This window comes from Panicum virgatum, chromosome 3K (assembly GCF_016808335.1).
Source record: "Panicum virgatum strain AP13 chromosome 3K, P.virgatum_v5, whole genome shotgun sequence".
Taxonomy (NCBI): domain Eukaryota; kingdom Viridiplantae; phylum Streptophyta; class Magnoliopsida; order Poales; family Poaceae; genus Panicum; species Panicum virgatum.
The window spans coordinates 57,028,112-57,047,689 of record NC_053138.1 but is presented as its reverse complement, the minus strand read 5'-3'; the positions used below and the strand labels follow the sequence as shown (position 1 = coordinate 57,047,689).

At 49.1% G+C, this 19,578-nt stretch overlaps 2 protein-coding genes across 2 annotated transcripts; both read left to right on the top strand.

Annotated features, from left to right (window-relative positions):
* The first annotated feature begins 1,490 nt into the window (after nt 1-1,490).
* LOC120699827 (GDSL esterase/lipase At4g28780-like) lies at nt 1,491-10,016 on the top strand. The gene is made up of 5 exons (XM_039983908.1): nt 1,491-1,882; nt 2,464-2,594; nt 8,725-8,964; nt 9,052-9,304; nt 9,510-10,016. The coding sequence occupies exons 1-5, from the start codon at nt 1,576-1,578 to the stop codon at nt 9,764-9,766; spliced, it is 1,188 nt and encodes a 395-aa protein (XP_039839842.1). The 5' UTR covers nt 1,491-1,575; the 3' UTR covers nt 9,767-10,016.
* Nucleotides 10,017-14,682: 4,666 nt separating this feature from the next.
* LOC120701091 (wall-associated receptor kinase 2-like) lies at nt 14,683-15,627 on the top strand. The gene has a single exon (XM_039985255.1). The coding sequence runs from the start codon at nt 14,683-14,685 to the stop codon at nt 15,625-15,627; it is 945 nt and encodes a 314-aa protein (XP_039841189.1).
* Nucleotides 15,628-19,578: the final 3,951 nt, after the last annotated feature.

The following is a 19,578-nucleotide window of genomic DNA, read 5'->3' as shown; positions in this document are numbered from 1 at the left end:
GTCCATCCATCGCCTACCTACTCCACTCCACTGCAGAACGAAAACCCCGGGCATGGCATTCATGGATGTAATAAAGTAAAAACAGCCTTTGGTTAGTCAGCATTTGAATCTGACTTTGCAAAATTTCTTTACCCTTTTGTCAAATTTAGTGGTTACGTTCCACTGTGCCCAATTTGGCTATTGTGTGATTTGTCTTTTACTTCCGAGCAACCATGTGGCAAACTTGTCTTCATGACATGCCATTAGCACCCGGCATCCTGTTATTCTTCAAGATGACCGAGTGGATTGGGATTTTTTTTTTGTCTAAAGAGCGCAAGATGCAAAATATAAACGACCATTAAAGAGCATTCATTCTATGAATGTGGTGGCTCCCATCGACATTGGGTGGTCATCTTTTCTAGTTGGTGTCTCAGCTTTATCTCTTGAGTTGTAAAATTGTCCTCCCTGTTCTAGGTGTTTTGTTGTGTTGAGCTGTTTGTAAAATTGCTGAATCTCAAATTTGTAGCATTTTAGCTTGCCTAAAAGCCCATCGATGAAATCAGATGGGGAGATGCTCCCCGGTTAACCCTAAAAAAGAGCACATAGAAAGATGTCAGGATGGATCTTGATATATACAGTGGCGGATCCAACAGGGGGGCTAACGAAGCTCCAGCCCCCCTACCTCCATGAAGTCCATGGAGCCCCCTACAATTTTCGGCCATGGTTGAAGGGGAGGAGGAAGAAAAAAAAGATGAAGAGGAAGAAGAAGAAGATGAGAAAGTGAAGGAGGAGGAGGAAGAAAGAGAAATGAGCTCCCAATGGTCAGCTTCTGGATCCGCCCCTATATATATATATATATATATATATATATATATATATATATATATATATATATATATATATATGCAGTGTACCTGATCCGTAAAATGAGATTTCAGCTCCATTGCGAATAACAAGGTGTTTAGGTTTGGTTGGAAGAGGAAATATCTAGTGTTGCACATAAACTGGCATCACATGTACTTACTGTAAAAATGCATTGATGGTCCATCAGTGCCTTAATCTTGTAGTAATAATGTAATATGATATGTATAGTTTATTTTGCCTTTCCAAGCACCATCGAGTGATTGTGATTGCCGATTAGCTTGCGATTTTCTACTTCAAAAACTACAACCTGTATTATACCCAAAAGTAGGAGATGCAGAAGCTAAAAATGCGGCCCATAGCCTGAATGTACAGGGGAAACGCAATCAGTGTTCAAGACGTACCAAAGTTCCTATCCCCTCAATCCCTCATGTTCCACTTTTGGAATGGAGGTAGGTAACCCGAGTGCAGTGTGCCGGTGTGCACGTCGCCATCACATGTGGATAGGGGTGGTAAAGTGCCCAACATTTTGAACTAGAAAATCTAAAGATCGGGCTTTAAAAGAATCGGGCTCTAAACATATGTATTTTTGAACTAAAAATTTTAAAAATTTTAGTGGGCTATGAAGAGGTCATTAGAGCCATGGCCCATTACCACCTACATGTGAGCACCGCAACACGCGACACGCATCGCCACACACCTGCTCTCTGCTCAATAATTCAACCCCCACTGTCCATGACCACTCCGGCTGTCGGCACGGCCACGGCCATCATCGCCGCCGCTCTGCTGGTACTGGCAGCCGCCGCGGCCGTGCTCTGCTCGTCGGCGACCGGCGAGGATGAGAGCGCCGCCGTCGGCCGTGGCCGCCCGGTGGTCCCGGCGATGTACGTGTTCGGGGACTCGCTGGTGGACGCCGGCAACAACAACTTCCTGCCGCCGCCGGCGCCCAAGGCGGTGCCGCCGAACGGCATCGACCTCCCGCTCACGGTCTTCCCGCGGGCCGGGCGCTGCACCAACGGCTACAACCTCGCCGACATCATAGGTGCGCTCCAGCCCAGCCCAAGGCTGTCTCTTGCCTCTCTCCTCTGCACTGCTCCGGGCTTGTTCTGTTACCTGAAATTCTTTGGCCAGCTGAATGGTTCAAGCAAAACCTGCTGAAACTCGCTGGATTAAATGAGCTGGGTTGGAGTACTGAAACCAGCTCGTGTCCAAAACAGTAATCGTAATAGAAGATGAACAAGCTAGCTAATGCCAATTATTACTTGAGGGAACTTTAGGCCGCCCAAAGAAAAAATAGTAATAGAAATGAATACTTTTTTAAAAAAAATTCCAGATAAGGAAAAAAAAGAGAGCAATGCGGTACTTACCGAAAGAACAACAAAGGGACCGACAGGTTCAATTAGCAGCTGGGGTGTCACATATATCTTTAGGTACAATTATTGTGGTATTTCTAGAAACACATCAATTGCACTGGAGAATTGTGTCGTCAGATCACAACAATTGTTGCAGTGAAATTGCTACGTTTACGAAAAGTTGGCGTATCTTGTTATCATTGTGAAAATTGTATACTCAGCATTCTCTACAAATATTTTTTTTACTAATGTTATTACATATAAATTGCAGCACAGCACCTAGGATTCAAGATGAGCCCACCTGCTTACCTCTCACTGACGCCGCTATCAAGCATCGATCTCCTTAGAGGACGAGGTGGCGCCAACTACGCATCCGGTGGATCTGGCATTCTAGACATCACTGTAAGTCACTTAGTCCTAGTGCACCAAAATGATACGGTCTCTGAAGTGGAGTCCAATAAATCTACATATATGATTTTCAGTTGTCCAATGTAAATACTTCAAAACGTATTGATAGTTTTCATTGCAAAGAAAATATTTTATTTGTTAGTTGAAGATTTAAAAGTTTGATCTGATATTTTTTTTTTGAAACGGAAAAGTTTGAGCTGATAGACTTCACAAAACGAAGTATTTTTAACTAGAGCCAGCAGTGTCAGAATTGAAGTCAAGCCAAAAAGAGGCATGAACCTTTCTCATCCTTCAAATTTATTTCTCAAAAATTTATTCTTTTAATTTACAATGGTATGAAAAGAGTTCACAAGTTGTCACAGCAATGGTGGTCGGCTAGTTAGTCGATCCTCCCCCACAACAACCCCCCCCCCCCACCCCCACACACGCACACACGGAAAATCTGAACTAGTTCAACTAACTACATTTTCAGTCGACCCAATGGTTGAAAAAATTTGCAAAACTTACATCCCTACCAAGCACTATTGTCTTGAACAAACATGCCTGTTAGCAAGGCAATTAGGGTTACGAGTAGTTGGCCCATTGGGCCTTGGGTGGCCGGCGCCCAGCCTTCCTGGCCGGGGGCGCCCCCCTGTTAGTAGACGGCGGCGGGATCCCTTGATGGTGGTGTTTCTATAAACCATCTAGGGTATTCCGTCTATATATGTACACCATGTGCACCTCTATCAATCAATCCATTCATTCCCCGCAATATACATTGCTTACATGGTATCAAGAGTTAGGGTTTTTCCCTGCTTCTTCCGCTGCCATAGCGCGCTGATTCGGCTGCGCCCCAACCCTGTGCGCCGGCGATCTGCCGCCGCATCCACCATGGTTGGGACCCCCTTCCTCCCCGCGCGTCGTCGACCCCGCCGCCGTCGCTGCCGCCGCCCAGAAGGAGCGCGAGGCCGCCCTAGCTAGGGCCGAGGCCGCGGAACATGAGGCCGCCGCCGCCGTGCTGGAGCGCGATGCTGCTGCCCAGCGCGCCCGCGACGCCCTCGCCCGCGCGGCCAAGGAACGGGCCCTTGCCGCCAAGGGCGACCCCAGCGGCGATCGCGACAAGGAGAAGGAGGAGGACGCCCCCTCATTCGACTCCGATGGGAACGCACTTCATCACGCCGTCCTGGCCCATGAAGTCGCCGCTCTCGTCAATCTACACGCTCAGGCCATCAGCGTGCAGAACATCCGGAGGCTCGTCCATGTCCTCCTCGACATCAACGCCGGGAACTACACCCGGTGGCGCGATCAGATCCTCCTCGTCATCGGCAAGTACTCGCTGGAGAGCCACGTCCTCGCCGACCTTCCCGCACCCGACTTCCCAGACTGGACACGCATGGACTGCGTTGTCAAGTCCTGGATCGCCGCACGATCTCCACCGACCTCGCCGAGATGGTGATCGACCGCGTCGCCACCTCCCGTACCGTCTGGTGCGCCCTGGAGGACCAGTTTCTCGGCAATCGGGAGACCCGCGCCCTCCACCTCAACGTCCAGTTCCACAATCTCGTCCAAGGTGATCTCTCCATCACGGACTTTTGTAGGCGCCTCAAGACCATGGCGCAACAGCTTGCGGATCTTGGGGAACCCGTCTCGGATCGCACGCTGACCCTCAATCTTCTACGAGGGCTCAATGAGCGCTTCCGCGACACTGGCCGCCACATTCACCGCGGCCACCCTTCCCCAAGTTCAAGAACGCCGTTGATTAGCTGATCCTGGAGGAGCTCACCATGGCGCAGCAAGCGCCGACTCCCCTCACGACCCTCCTCGCAACGGGGGCTCCAACTCTGGGGGTGGGAATTCCGGCGGGCGCTCCAAGGACCGTCGCCGGCTGGGCGGCAAGCCTCGCTCCGACGAGCAATCATCGTCCTCCGGCAGCGGGCCGTCTGGTGGCGGCAAGCCGGCCTCCGTGCCCAGCACAGGCGGTGCTGGTGCCACCACCTGGCCGTCCTTCCTCCACCTGTGGGCCGGGGCCATTCAGATATGGCCTGGCCCGCAGCCCTCGACGCTGCTCCCCGTCGCCCCGACACCGCCGCCGCAGCATCAAGCGCTGCTGGTCCAGCAGGCCCAGGCGCAAGCCCTGCTGGCCCAGCAGGCGCAGACCCACGCCCTCCAGGCCGCCCAGGTGCAGGCACTGCAGCAGGTGCAGGCTACCCGGGCGCAGGCGGCGCAGGGCCAGATGGCCTATTTTCCTTGGGCGCCCGGCGTACAGGCTTCGGCAGTCTCACCAGCCGGATGGGATCAGTAGTTGCTTGCCTCCGCCTTCAGCACCGTCTCCCTGAACCAGCCCCCCACCACTGACTGGTTCTTCGACTCAAGTGCTACCTCTCACATGACCTCCGATTCTTCCAATCTCACTCACAATTTTATCTCGCGGTATCCCTCATCCATTGTTGTCGGTAACGGTTCTTTACTTCCGGTTACCTCTACTGGCACAGCCACACTTCCAGGTCTCTTTTCACTTAATAATGTTCTAGTTTCACCTAGTCTTATTAAGAACCTGATTTCTGTGCTCCAGTTTACTTCTGACAACAATTGTTCTGTTGAATTTGATCCTGCTGGCTATTCTGTGAAGGATCTGGAGTCTCGGAGAGTTCTCGTCAGGTGCAATAGTGCTGGCCCACTATACCCTCTGCGCCTCCCTCCCGCTGCCGCCTTAGTTGTGGCCACCCCATCACCGTGGCACCGTCATCTTGGTCACCCCGGTCATGAAGTCATGACCAAGTTATCTTCTGTCATACCTTCATATAATAAAGAACTTAGCACATTTTTATGTAATGCGTGTCAGCTTGGTCGCCATGTTTGGTTACTGTTCACTTCATCCACTTCGCGTGCGACAAATCAATTCGACCTTATTCATTGTGACCTCTGGACATCACCAGTTTCTAGTGTCTCAGGTTACAAATATTATTTGGTCATTCTCGACGATTGCTCGCACTACTTGTGGACTTTTCCCTTGTGCTTAAAGTCTGACACGTTCTCTACCTTGGCTAACTTCTTTGCTCATGTGACCACACAGTACGGCGCCACCATCAAGGCAGTTCAGTGCGACAATGGCCGCGAGTTCGACAACTCCAGCGTCCGCACGTTCTTCCTAACCCATGGTGCCCATCTTTGGATGTCGTGCCCCTACACCTCCTCCCAGAATGGTAAAGCTGAGCGCATCATTCGTTCTACTAACGATATTATCCGCTCACTCTTGTTTCAAGCTAGCATGCCGCCATCTTACTGGGTCGAGGCTCTTGGCGTGGCCACGTATCTGCTCAACATCCTCCCAACCAAAGCCCTAGGGTTCATTACACTGCACTTCGCCCTTCACGGGGTCCTTCCTACATACGACCACCTTCGGGTCTTTGATTGTGCATGCTACCCGAACCTCGCTGCCACAGCCGCGCATAAGCTTGCACCGCGCTCCAAACTCTGTGTCTTTCTCGGCTACTCTGCTCATCACAAGGGATACCGCTGCCTTGATAGCTCCACGAATCGGGTCATCATCTCTCGTCATGTGTCCTTTGACGAGGCCTCGTTTTCCTTTGCTGAGCCATCCCGACCTCTCAGCGAGGCAGACTTCGAGTTCCTGGATGATTTTACTACTAACGAGCCGGCCCCCATTGGACCGTCACCTCTTGTTTCCTCTACAGGATTTCCCCTCGACACAGCCGCATTGCCACACGCGGCCTCCGGCGGCTCGACGACGCCCGCGTTGCCACACGCGGCCTCCGGCATCCCCGCGCTGCCACACGCGGCCCCCGGCGTCCCGATGGCATCACCAGCAGGCGCCCCGGCTCTCCCACGACGGGCCGGGCCGCCTCCTAGCTTCCCACCCCGACCGGTGGGAACACCGGCGCCAGTTGCCGGCCCCAGCCGGCCCCCTCCGTCGCCCGTCGCTCTGGCTGGCTCACCGCCGGCCCCTTCGCCGTCCAGTCAGCCCCGGACGGCCGCTCCGTCCCCCGGCCAACAGCCACAGCCTGCTGGCCCAACTGCTCTTCACCGACCGCTCTCCACCTTCCAGCACGTCTACGTTCGGCGACAGCAGCCCTCTGCTGGTCCTCCTCCTCCCTTGACCAAGGGAGCCGTGCCCGTTCCCCCCGTGGTGAACCAGCACGGCATGACCACCAGGGCGAAGTCCGGCTTCCGCCAACCGGCGCTCTACCACGCTGTTTCCCTGTCGCCAATCCCGAAGACCTTCCGTAGCGCCCTCACCGATCCCAATTGGCGGGCTGCTATGGAAGCCGAGGACGATGCTCTGCTGGCAAACAAGACTTGGGATCTTGTTCCTCGCCCGCCTCGCGCCAACATCGCCACCGGCAAATGGATCTTCAAGCACAAGTTCCATGCTGATGGAACCCTGGAGTGGTACAAGGCACGCTGGGTCCTCCGTGGTTTCACCCAGCGCCCAGGCGTGGACTTCGAGTTATCAAGCCGGCCACAGTTCGCACCGTGCTCTCTTTGGCACTTTCTTACGGCTGTCCTGTTCATCAACTGGACGTGAATAACGCCTTCCTGCACGGGACTCTCTTTGAGACAGTTTACTGTGCTCAGCCTGCTGGCTTCGAGGATACGGCACATCCTGACCACGTTTGCCGCGTGAACAAGTCCCTCATGGACTTAAGCAGGCGCCTCGGGCCTGGTACAGTCGATTTGCTGCGTACCTGCTGTCCCTGGGATTCACGGAGGCCAAGTCGGACACATCCCTGTTCGTCTTCCGTCGCGGCGATGATATGATCTTCCTGATACTCTACGTCGACTACATTGTGCTCACGGCCTCTTCTATCGGACTCCTTTAGCGCACCATCACTTCACTGCAGTTTGAGTTTGCTATGAAGGACCTCGATGAGCTCCATCACTTTCTGGGGATTCATGTGCAACGTCGTGGCGCCAGCTTGTTCCTCTCTCAGCACCAATATATGGTGGACTTTCTGGAGCGCGCAGGCATGGCTGAGTGCAAGCCATGTGCTACTCCTGTCGACATTAATCCGAAGCTGCCAGCTGATGGGCCGCCCGTCCAGAATCCTTCAGATTATCGCAGCCTCGCAGGAGCTCTTCAGTGGCTGACCTTCACCCGTCCGGATCTCGCATATGCTGTTCAGCAGGTCTGTCTCTTCATGCATAATCCTCGGGAGCCGCATCTTGCTGCCCTCAAGCGCATTCTGCGCTATGTCCGTGGCACGCTGCATATGGGTCTTCTGCTTCGGCCTTCTCGGAGTTCTGACTTGATGGTGTACTCCGACGCTGATTGGGCTGGCTGCCCCGACACCAGGCGCTCTACCTCCGGCTATGCGGTCTTCCTCGGCGACAACCTGGTCTCCTGGTCCTCCAAGCGGCAGAACACAGTCTCCCGTTCCAGTGCGGAGGCTGAGTACCGTGTCGTGGCCAATGGCGTGGCCGAGGCCACCTGGTTGCGCCAACTTCTGCTGGAGCTTCATGCGCCTTCACGCCGTGCCTCGCTGGTATATTGTGATAATATCAACGATGTCTACATGTCCTCCAACCCCGTCCAGCATCAGCGCACCAAGCACATCGAGATCGATCTTCACTTCGTGCGGGAGTGCGTTGCTCTTGGTGATGTCCGTGTCATGCACGTCCCGACGTCTGCACAGTACGCCGACATCTTCACCAAAGGGTTGCCTACTTCTCTCTTTCAGGAGTTCAGGTCCAGTCTGAACATTCAAGGCTTCGACGATCAGACTGCGGGGGAGTGTTAGCAAGGCAATTAGGGTTATGAGTAGTTGGCCCATTGGGCCTTGGGTGGCCGGCGCCCAGCCAGGACCCCCTAGATGGTGGTGTTTCTATAAACCATCTAGGGTATTCCGCCTATATATGTACACCCTGTGCACCTCTGTCAATCAATCCATTCATTCCCCGCAATATACATTGCTTACAATGCCTCTAATATATTATGTACATGTAGGGATGCAAGTCAGATATATTTTGGATCATTGGATCGATCTAAAAAATTAATAAAATGGAGTAGAAGCATTCTGCATGAATAATTTGGGTGAAGAAATGAACTAGATTGACACGCCATCGTAATTAATTAGCTGACCCAGAAATACCCACCTGCACTGCATGCTTATGTACATGATTGCAGGGGAACGGGACGATCACCCTGCGTAAACAAGTCGAGCTGTTCGCAGAGACCAAGGCAACGATCATCCGGACTGGCCTGGTGGATCGCGAGAGGCTGGACGACCTGCTGGCCCGGTCCTTGTTTCTCATCAGCACCGGTGGCAACGACTTCGACGCCTTCGACGGCGACGACGGCGTGCCCATGAGCCAGGCGCCGGAGTTCATCGCCGGCATGGTCGCCGATTACCTCAAGTACATCAACGTACGCATAAGCTTGTCTCTCCAACTACTAATCCTACTATTGATTCTGAAAATAGCCTCTCAAAGCCAGCAACAAGTGCATGTGCAGGAGCTGTACAAGCTGGGAGCACGGAGGCTGTCCTTGCTCAACATAGTGCCCGTCGGGTGCCTGCCGAGCCAACGAGCCATCACGGCCAACGGTGAGTGCGACGCCAAGGGCAACTCCCTCTCGCAGATGTTCAATGCCCTCCTCCGGACTGAGATGGCCAAAGCTGTTGTGGCATCCATGCCGTTCTTGAAGTACTCCATCGCCAGCCTTTACAACACCTACTCCGACATGATCGCCAACCCGGCGCTAGCCGGTAAGCACAAAAAATTTGATTTTTGAACAAGTGATGTTAAAGTATTTAGTATTTTTTTAAAAAAAATGCAAATTAGGTGATCACATTTTGGCACAAAGAAACTTTTCTAAACTCTCTTAATTAAATTGTGTGCACATAGAAGAAAAAAAAAACAAAATCACATGCTGTGCTGCTAACGGTTGGTTGGATTTGATCATTTGACCAGGGCTGCGTGAGGTGAAGAGAGGGTGCTGCGGCGGCGGAAAGTTCAATGGCGAGGTCGTGTGCACAATGGCCTCCAGCCTCTGTGGGAACCGCGACGAGTACCTTTTCTGGGACATGGTGCACGGGACGCAGGAGGCCTACCGCTGGGCTGTCCTCTCCTTCTTCCACGGTTCGACGAGGGATGCCGAGCCCATCAACCTTGCACAGCTGATGCAAGAACCCTTGTCCATGGCGACAGCTCCCTACTCCTCCATCTAATGGTTTTATCTTTTTGATATAGAAATAAAGAAGAATAATATCCTGGGCTCCTGGCCTCTACCTTAGAGAAATAAGAAAGGAATCATGCTTTGAAAATCATGGTTGAGAGGCGAAGTGACACGAGTTTATATATCATGGTACAAGACTCTGAAGAATTTGCTCGTGCTCTACCTCGCTCTTTATATAAGATAAAAGAACTTGGATTAATGATCCACACATCATTATAAGTGTGCAATGGCTTTATGTGCAATGTTCCATTGCAGTCAGAACAACTAACTGACACCACATTTATCGTGCTTGCGTGGTCAGTAGTGGATTTTAATGGCAAATTTTTTTGAGGCAAAATTTTAGCGGCTAAATATTGGAGACCAAGTTATGGTCACTCCTCAAGCATCTTCAAAAGACTAGTCAAATCTCACTCTCCATATTCTCATTTAGCTATTCATTTAGCTAAGACTCCCTCTCTATATTGCAGTAGGAGACTTTAACCTGAATATTCTTATAAAAATTGCTCTTGACCTCCGTACTTCTAAAAAATTCCCTCGCACCTGTATGCTCTCGCGCTAACTTTTTTTAACCCTTATACTTTTCCATCCATGTGCTATTAGAAGATAATGGCAGAAAAGTCCTGACAGGTGGGATCTACCAATAAAAATATCCATGTTGCCCTTGGCCTCTGTTTCCTTCCCCCGTTCTCACGTGAACAAGCCGATGGAGCGGACTCCCGCCTTGCCACCAGAAGGGCAGAGGCGCGCCGCCGGCCCAGAACGGAGCCGCGGTGCGCGGAGGGCAGGGGCGCACTGCAGGCACGGAGCCCCGGCGGCGGCGTGGAAGGCAGGGGCACGGCGGCAGTGCGGAGGGTAGGGTCGGTGCCTCCTTTTTTGCTCCCATACCCCAGCTTTGCAAGACGCAGGACATGGCAGTGACAACCAGGTGGAGGAAGAACCCAAGAAGAGGAGCTCGGGTGCCAGGCGGCAGCGCGGGTACGACCGATGGAGGGCTGGCAGCGGTGACCAGCGCATCTAGGCGCCACCTCTGTTGCCTGGACGCCAGGAAGTTGGTGCCGTGCACCCTGGCGTTCTTGCACTGGTGCTAGTGGACAGGTAATGGACTCAGAAAACAGAAACTTAAGATCTCAAGGGTAGGAATGTCTTTCTCCAACTCCGTTAGCCACCGTTAGAGTCCATTCCGTCCAAAAGGGTACATGGGTAAAGAAAAGTTGGCGCGAGGGCATATTGGTGCAGTGAATTTTTTAGAGATTTGGAGGTCAAGAGCAATTTTCATAAGGGTATACAGGTTAAAATCTCACGCAGAAGGCCTACAGCTGGACTGTTCTCTCCTTCTTCAACGGTTCGACGAGGGATGCCGAGTCCATCTACCTTATTAGAGAAATAAGAAAGGAAGCATGCTTTGAAAATCATGGTTGAGAGCGCGAAGTGACACGAGTTTATCATGACACAAGACTCTGAAGAATTTGCTCGTGCTCTACCTCATTATATAAGATAAAAGGGAACGTATCAGATGCAAACCAATCTCTCCGTGCAAACTATGGAAGTTTTAATCTGAGTCATTGAATCAACATCTAAGGGGTATGGGGAATTAAGTAATTTTACAATCTGGACCCGCCTTTGGATTGGGTAATCACACTTTTGCAAATCCCCCCTCCCACCTCTCTGTGCCCCTCCCCTTGGATGTTGATTTGATGGCTCAGATTGAAGTTTCCATAGTTTGCACAAAGATGTTGATTTGCACTTGATATGTTTAATGATCCACACATCACTATAAGTGTGCGATGGCTTTATGTGCAGTGTTCCATTGCAAGCAGAGCAACTAACTGACTCCACATTTATCGTGCTTGCATGGTCAATAGTGCATTTTAATGGCTAAATATTTTTTGAGGCAAGATTTTAACGGCAAAGTATTGGAGACTAAGTTATGGTCACTCGTCAAAAATGACAGTTGAACATCTCCAAAAGACTGTTGAACATCTCCAAAAGACTAGCCAAATCTCACGCTCCATATTCTCATTTAGCTAAGACTCCCTCTCTATATTGCAGTACATTCTAGCAGACTAACCAAATCACTATCCATATTCCCATCACCACCAAGCTCCCTCTTCTCTCCTCTTCTTCCTCCTGGCGCCATCCCCATCACCACCGAGCTCCCAGAAACACTAGGTCGGGATCCAGGAGGTGACGGTGCGGGAGCTGTCCTCCACCGCCGACGTGCCACCGTGCGACGCGCGGTTGCCCGTTCTTGCCGACGCACCTCTGGAGGGAGCTCGGCGCCGCCGCTGCCGTCACCTCTAGAGGGAGCTCAAAGCGGCGGGAGGGAGCTTGGCGGCGGCCGAGGGGACGCCGTGTTGAAGGGGCCGGCGGAGGGGGTGGGAGGGAGCTTGACGATGGCGTCGCTCCAGCAGGTGGGGGCGGGAGCCGAGGGGCAGGAGGTGGGGTGGGGGTGGGACATTTTTGCCGGGCGAACTTGCGGCGATGGCTAGCGGGATAGCTAGTGAGCGTCTTTGCAGAATCTGTTGGATCCAGTTTTGGAAGAATTTATCTTTTTCTAGGTAGCCAAGTTAGAATCGCTAGGCTCTTGGAGACGTTCGACGATCTCTATCGTATATTTACTTTATGTCCATACTGTGATGTATACAAGGAAAATCAAACATGCATGCAAATTGGTTCCATAGAATCAGAAACCTCACTTTATGTCCACTCATATAAGAATAAATAATACAATCACAAAATTATGGTCTTACCAATACGTTATCACATAATTATATAGTTGCAGAATCAAGTTGTTGGCAAGTGCAGCACTAGGAATGAAAATGTATGAAATTAAAGAAACAAGCCATATATATGCATTATCAAATGACTTCCAAGCAACACATAATCTATTCTCAGGTCCTCCCTGTCTGGGTACCCAACGTCTTAGCTAAAATGATCTTGTAAAAATTTTATCCTTAATTTCTCAAAAGCAAAAACATTTTCGATTGTAAGTATCTATACTGACCAAGAAAGAGTTGCAAACCCCAACACACCTTTTTAGTTACTCCTGATCCCTGATATGAAACCAAATCCCTGAGATGTGGGATATTTCCATTTGCACAATTCTCCAAGTTGTTTTATTTGCAATGTAGAATGCTTATTTCATGTTTCTATTACAAGAATAATCATTTAATTCAAGCGTGGTTGCTCATACTCCCTCCGTCCCATGAAAGTGCAATTCTGAGTTTGAAAAAAATCCCACAACGAGTGCAATCTCGATTGGATCTCAATTGCCTGCTTAATTAAGTGGTTAGATTTGAATTGCATGCCAAAACTAATCATATGTGGCAAACAAATGAGGGTACGAGAGTCTTTTCATGCCATCACTAATCTGTTTGAAAAAACTTAGAATTGCATTTTTTATGGGACGGAGAGAGTACTTTGGAGTGCATGTTTGGCAAACACAACATCATGGTAGTGATCTGATTGACTGATGCATGATACACTATTTTGTATTGTTGGAATGTTGGTGACGCGTCTTGTATGGGGGAAACAAGTACATTTCTTTTTCATACCGAGTAGAATAAATATCTGAGAATAAACCGTGATGCCACCGCAGAGAAATAATAAACTAATAAAGAGAGTGGGCGTTTGAAGTACGCTTCCTAATCAGAGAAGCGTAATTTAATTTGCTGCAAGAACAGCACATGCATGTGTTATTTGAAGTCTTTAAAATGACCCGTAAGATAACTAATCATGTGAAGCTTCAGTTGCAATAGTGGTAATCGATCTGTGTGGCTTCGGTTCATCAGGCTCTGGTCAGCGTCTCCGTGTTTGGATGGCGACTGATGAACTGCCCCCAGCCTTACTGGCCTGGAATGGATCGGAGCTACAAATCTAATGCGTGCCTTGTGGCCAACTGGCCATGACCATGATCCGTTTGGCATGGGTGGTTAAAATAAATAATGGCGAGTGCTCTACTACTGTGGATGCTTCGTCTTTTTCAATTCTTTATTTAATTTGATATATATAACATACTTGTTCATCCATCACGTGGTTAAAAAAAGACATAGGCTTCTCTTCCAAGAATCTGGCGTGCAGCTTACGAGCTAACATCCATCCGCACTCCGGACGTTTCACAGAAACAGCTAGCCGGAGCTCACTTTATGCCCACTGAGAATTAGTTAAACATAAGGGGGCATGAACAATTGACAGAATTAATTAGCATGTGCTTGTAGCTCTGCATGCTGGCTATACTGTGAGTGCTGACCCGGCCCCCAGCAAAGATATAAAACCTCCATGGCCGGTCCCTTTCTTTGCTTACTGGCTAATGATCTCTATCAAGAAGCCTTTGCTGCCTAATCTCGCTTTAGTCGTTCTTCCTTCATGAAGCTTTTGAAGCTTTCAGTGGATGCCATCATGAGGTCGTTGTATAGGTAACTGTATATCCCCTTGCATTGAGCGCGTACCAAATAGGCAAATACCTCCTGGACTAGCAACGTGTACGTATTATTTCCTCACTCATAAAGTTTGTTGTTGCCTAACCATGGCCATTAGCTGACCCAGTTACCGCGTATTAGGTAAGGAGATTAGTTTAAATTCCTCAAGCTATGGAGTCTCTCAACATCAGTCAAATTCACGTGGAAAAACGGAGCCACCAGGAGTGGTGTTTCCTGAAATGCCAATCTTTTGGAGTGGCTCGTAAGAATACTTCTCGGCCAGTATATATATATATATATATATATATATATATATATATATATATATATATATATATATATATATATATATATATATATATATATATATATGACCACAGGTTGTACAACATGTTGCCACCCACACCAGCAAGCTTAAGCTAAGGCGGAGGCGGCACAAGTCATCAAAGCCACGGACTTGAGCACAGTTGATCAGAAGCTGAAGAAGACGATGCTGCTTCCATTGCTCATCGCCGCACTCGTCTCGCCGTGGCTGCCGGCGGCAGCCGCTGCGGCAGAGTGCCACCAGCAGCCGCCGCAGCAGTGCGGCGGGGTGGACATCCCGTTCCCCTTCGGCATCGGACACGGCTACCTCGAGACGCCGGGCAGCAAGGCACAGCCCTTCAACGTCACCTGCAGCCACCGCGCCGACGACGACGGCGCGCCGCGGCCCAAGCCGACCCCCGTCGTCGACGGCATGGAGGTGCTCCGCATCGACGTGCTCCGGGGGAGGATCTACACCAAGAGCATGGTCAGCTCGTGGTGCTACAACGCCACGACCGGCTCCATGGACGACCCGACCACCTGGTGGTACGAGTCCGCGACGACGTTCCGCTTCTCCGAAGACAACAGGCTCACCGTCGTCGGCTGCAACGCCTTCGGGATCATCTGGTCCCGGGACGGCGGCGCCGACGACAAGTACCTGGTGGGCTGCAACGCCACCTGCTCGCGCGGCGTGCGGTCGCTGGCCGACGGCTCCTGCAGCAACTTGGGCGGCTGCTGCCAGGCGCCGATCCCGCCGGGATCGTCCTTCGAAGCGTCCTTCTTCCCCTACGACAGCAACAGCAGCGCCGGCATCCCAGCAGGGCTCGGCCCGGCGAGCCCCTGCGTCTACGCCATGGTGGTCGACAAGGAGGCATTCGAGTTCCGGGTGGCGTACATCACCACCGATGAGCTCTCGAGGGCCGGCGGCTCCTGGGAGGTGCCCATGGTGCTGGAGTGGGCGGTGGGCGACCAGACGTGCGAGGCGGCGAAGAAGAACAGGACGGCCTACGCCTGCCGCAGCGACATCAGCAAGTGCTCCAACGCCAAGAACGGCCGCCCTGGGTATACATGCAGCTGCCCCGAAGGTTATGAGGGAAACCCTTACCTTCCTGATGGCTGCAAAGGTACGTAATTCTTTTGTCCAATAATTTCTTTTGCCAAAACTTTAAACACACTTTCTAAAACCTTTATTTGGATATAAAATTCAAGCGTGCAGATCAATAATTAACATGATCTAGCTACTTCTTCCGATGTTCTAAACCTAATAAACTCTCCAGCTACGGTTGGGGTGTTGAAGTCTTAGTATATGTTTGCCCTTTTAGTGAGAATTTCTACAGATTCTCTCTTTTATTTTCTACTAGCATAGTGCTCATGCATTGTTACGAATAATATAAGTTTTACATATACACAAGATCACTAATTTTTTCATGGAAACTACATATATAACCCATGCCGTGACCGCACGAGGTATTAATTGTCCGGTTTTCGATTGCCATTCAGATTAATTTGTTTGGGTTCCCATTAGAATTCCGATTGATTTATCTGAATTCCGATCAGAACTCCGGTTGACAGACCATGGAATCATTGCTTGCTTTATAAATATTTTTTTATTGTTTCATTATGGTTAATCTGGAGACGTAACACAAAATTAAATTAGTAACACTTGCAAGATAAGTTTAATTACCTAGGTAATAATTCTTAGCATTATTCATACACTGCAGATACATGACACACCTTTTGGTAATGACAATTTTCATGAAGCATGAAACAAATCATTTTGGGTTTGCCTCTGCAGATATTGACGAGTGTAAGGCTCGAAACCGAACATGCCCTGCCCATAGTATCTGTCGCAACAGCCCTGGAAGCCACGAATGCTACGATCTCAAATTGCTACTGGGAATAGGTATGGTTTAATCAATTTTCTCTTAGATTTGTCCAAATAAACAAAAAATAATAAAATTCTAAAACATTTAATCTTAAGCACATACATGAGGATCGGAAGACATCATATTTATTTCCACCTAACATGAAGCATGCATTTTGTACTTAATCCTATCCAGTGGGTAGCTGCATCTTCGTGGTCCTGCCCGGCATGTCCTGCGCATACGCCATCCGAAAAAAGAGCCTTCAGCACCGGTTGAACTGGTGGTGCATCGGAGCATAGCACCGGTGTAATGACGTCAACAGGAGAGAAAGAAGCCAACGGCTAGTTGAATGCAGTGAGTGACCGGTTTAACCGACACACAGTCATCGGTTAAACCGGTGGTGTCACAGACAGTGCGTCAGAAGCTCAACGGCTACTTCGGGTCTGAGAGTGATCGGATGAACCGATGCTATCCCAGGCAGAGGCATCGGTTCATCCGATAGTATGCTGTTTTCTGCTGACCGTTGGAGCAACGGCTACAAGACTTGGTGGCCTATATATACGCCGCACCCCGGCCATTTGAAGTTTGCTGGAGTTGCTGGACATCCTACACACATCCAAGAACATCTCCAAGCCATCCAAGAGCATAAAGATCAAATATTTAGTCCTTAGCACAAGCTTTGTGAGTGTTAGTGCAAGGTTAGCTCTTAAGTGAGTGATCAAGCGAGATTTAGATCCTTGTGCTGTGGTTCTAGAGTGAACCATCCTTGTATCTTGGTGCGCCGGTCATCCTTGGAGCTTTGGTGGCTCATCGGCAAGTCTACGACCCTCCAGCTTGCTGTAGCGTCGACGATATTGTGCAGGGGACGGAGACCCCTCCTTCGTGGGCAATCTCCCTTAGTGAAGATCGGGATCAAGGTGACCGTGATTATGTTCACGGAAGAGACTTGATTGCCGGGAAGTGATACTCTTCGTGAGTGCTTCAATAACGTGGACGTAGGGGCGCTTTTGTGGCAATCCGAACCACGGGATAAATCCTCGTGTCGAGAGTTTGCTTCATCTCATCCCTCCGTTTAAGCATCCGTATTTCATATTGTAACTTGTGTGCTTTTACTTTATTAGTGTAGTATCTTGCTAGGATTGGCTATAAGCTGCAAAACTCTTTTAGGATGAGAGTTTCACACTAAGGTGAACCATAGTTGCACATCTAAATAGTTTGAATTAGTTTAAGTTTTATGCAAATTAGTTGGAGCCATAGGTTAAGATTTTAATAGTGCCTAATTCACCCCCTCCCCCTCTTAGGCTAGAGCACCCAATCGCTTTCAATTGGTATCAGAGCCAGGTTCTCACTTCTCTCACAAAGAAAGCCAATTCCATTAGTAAATTTGTGTTTACCGGCTCATTAGATCGGTAGGCTTCACCGCCTAGTGAGTTAGCTCATAGGGGGAAAGGATGGATCCTTTTAGACCCGCTCCACGGTTTGACGGCACGGGCTTCCAACGATGGAAGGTTTTGATGCAAGCCCATCTCCAAACAACGGGGCTAAACGTTTGGAGAGTAGTAAGTGAAGGGGTAAAAAATAATGGTCAACAAGAGAAGCAATATGATGTCACCGCTAAATGCATTATCTTGTCTTCTCTTAGTGACAATGTGTTCAATCGTGTTTTTTCTTGTGAAAATGCTCAAAAGCTATGGAAGACTATCATAGAGAACCATGAGGGCACGGAGGATGTTGCCAACAAAAAATATCATGTTCTCCTTGATAAGCTTAATAGCTTTAAGCAACTTGATAATGAGAATGCCGAATCTATGTACTCACGCTTAAACACTCTTGTGAATGAGATTAATTCCTTAGGTGTGAAGCAAATTAAAAATTTGGAACTCATTCGCAAGATCCTTCACTCACTCCGAAGGCCGGACTATAATTTGGTGACCACAATTCTATATGAGAAAGAGCTCGACACGATGACACCAAATCAAGTCCTCAACAAGGTGATTGCCCATGAGCTACGCAATGACATCAAGGCAAAAACACCATCTTCTTCACCAACGCATAGCGCACTTGCATGCAAACAACTCAAGAAGTTGAAGAAGATGGCCATCAAAGGTAGCTCAAGTGATGAGGAAGAAGAGGATGTAAGAAACTCCTCAAGTGATGATAAAGAGCCAATGCACCCCAACCTCTACAAGCAAGTAAAGAAGATGAACAAATACTTGAAGGAAATCAACTCAATGGGGTATATGGTCTTCTTCAAAGATGAGCCTAACCATCAACTCATGAAGGTTGAGAAGAAATTCAAGAAGAACAAGCAAAAGAAGGAGAAGAAGCCCAAGCATGAATCATATGCCGTATTTGGTGAATGGGTAAGCGGTGGTGAAAAATCAAGTGCAAGTTCAAGTGATGAATCAAACAAGAAATTCACCACCCGCATGGAATCATCATCCAACACTTGCTTTATGGCCATAGATATGGATAGCGATGTAAGTGATGATGACTCCGACTCTCCTTCAATTGATGAACTTCTTGATCTTGTTCATGAGCCCCAAAAAATCATTAAGAAGCAATCAAAAGAAATTAAAAATCTTAATGCTCTCAATGATCTAAATGCTTCTCTTGCTACAAATTTTGAAGATTTGACGTGCAAATTCAATTTTCTTAGCAAGGAGCATGAAGAGCTCAAATTAAAATTTGAGAGCATTAATGATACTAATGACTCTTTGGAAATGAAGCAAACTATCCCTTGTGCAACTACCATCTCTAGGGTAGATGCTTCAACTTCTTTCATTGATTTAATTGATGATTCTTGCTCTAACCTTTGTAATGAGAAATGCTATGAGAATGTTATTGTAGAATCATGTGATGATCTCATTGCCAAGGAGAATGATGAGCTCAAGTAAGAAGTGGAAATGCTCATGAAAGACTTGTATAGATTGAAGGGCAAAGGCATAGAGAGCAATGTCCAACCTTCTCAAGATAACCGTGAAGGCATGGTAAAGAAGCTTGAGAAGGGGTTCACCGTGACTTACTAAAGTGCCACAAAGAAGGCCACAAGTCCAACAAGTGTCCTCAACCAAGAAAGAAGCTTCCGGATGAGAAGAATAAGGAGAAACTCACAATCAAGAGTTCTCTCATCTACACCAACCCCAACCGGAGGAACAAAAGCAATAGCACCTCCTATGTGATAAAAAATAAGACGAATGGCAAGGTGGTTGCTCACA

What these genes read in the sequence shown, in the direction of transcription:
- LOC120699827 (XM_039983908.1), top strand. Translation starts at nt 1,576, where the DNA reads ATGACCACTCCGGCTGTCGGCACGGCCACGGCCATCATCGCCGCCGCT. An exon ending in CAACCTCGCCGACATCATAG is followed by an intron (nt 1,883 to 2,463) that starts GTGCGCTCCAGC and finishes TATAAATTGCAG; the next exon opens with CACAGCACCTAGGATTCAAG. An exon ending in CTGGCATTCTAGACATCACT is followed by an intron (nt 2,595 to 8,724) that starts GTAAGTCACTTA and finishes ACATGATTGCAG; the next exon opens with GGGAACGGGACGATCACCCT.
- LOC120701091 (XM_039985255.1), top strand. Translation starts at nt 14,683, where the DNA reads ATGCTGCTTCCATTGCTCATCGCCGCACTCGTCTCGCCGTGGCTGCCG.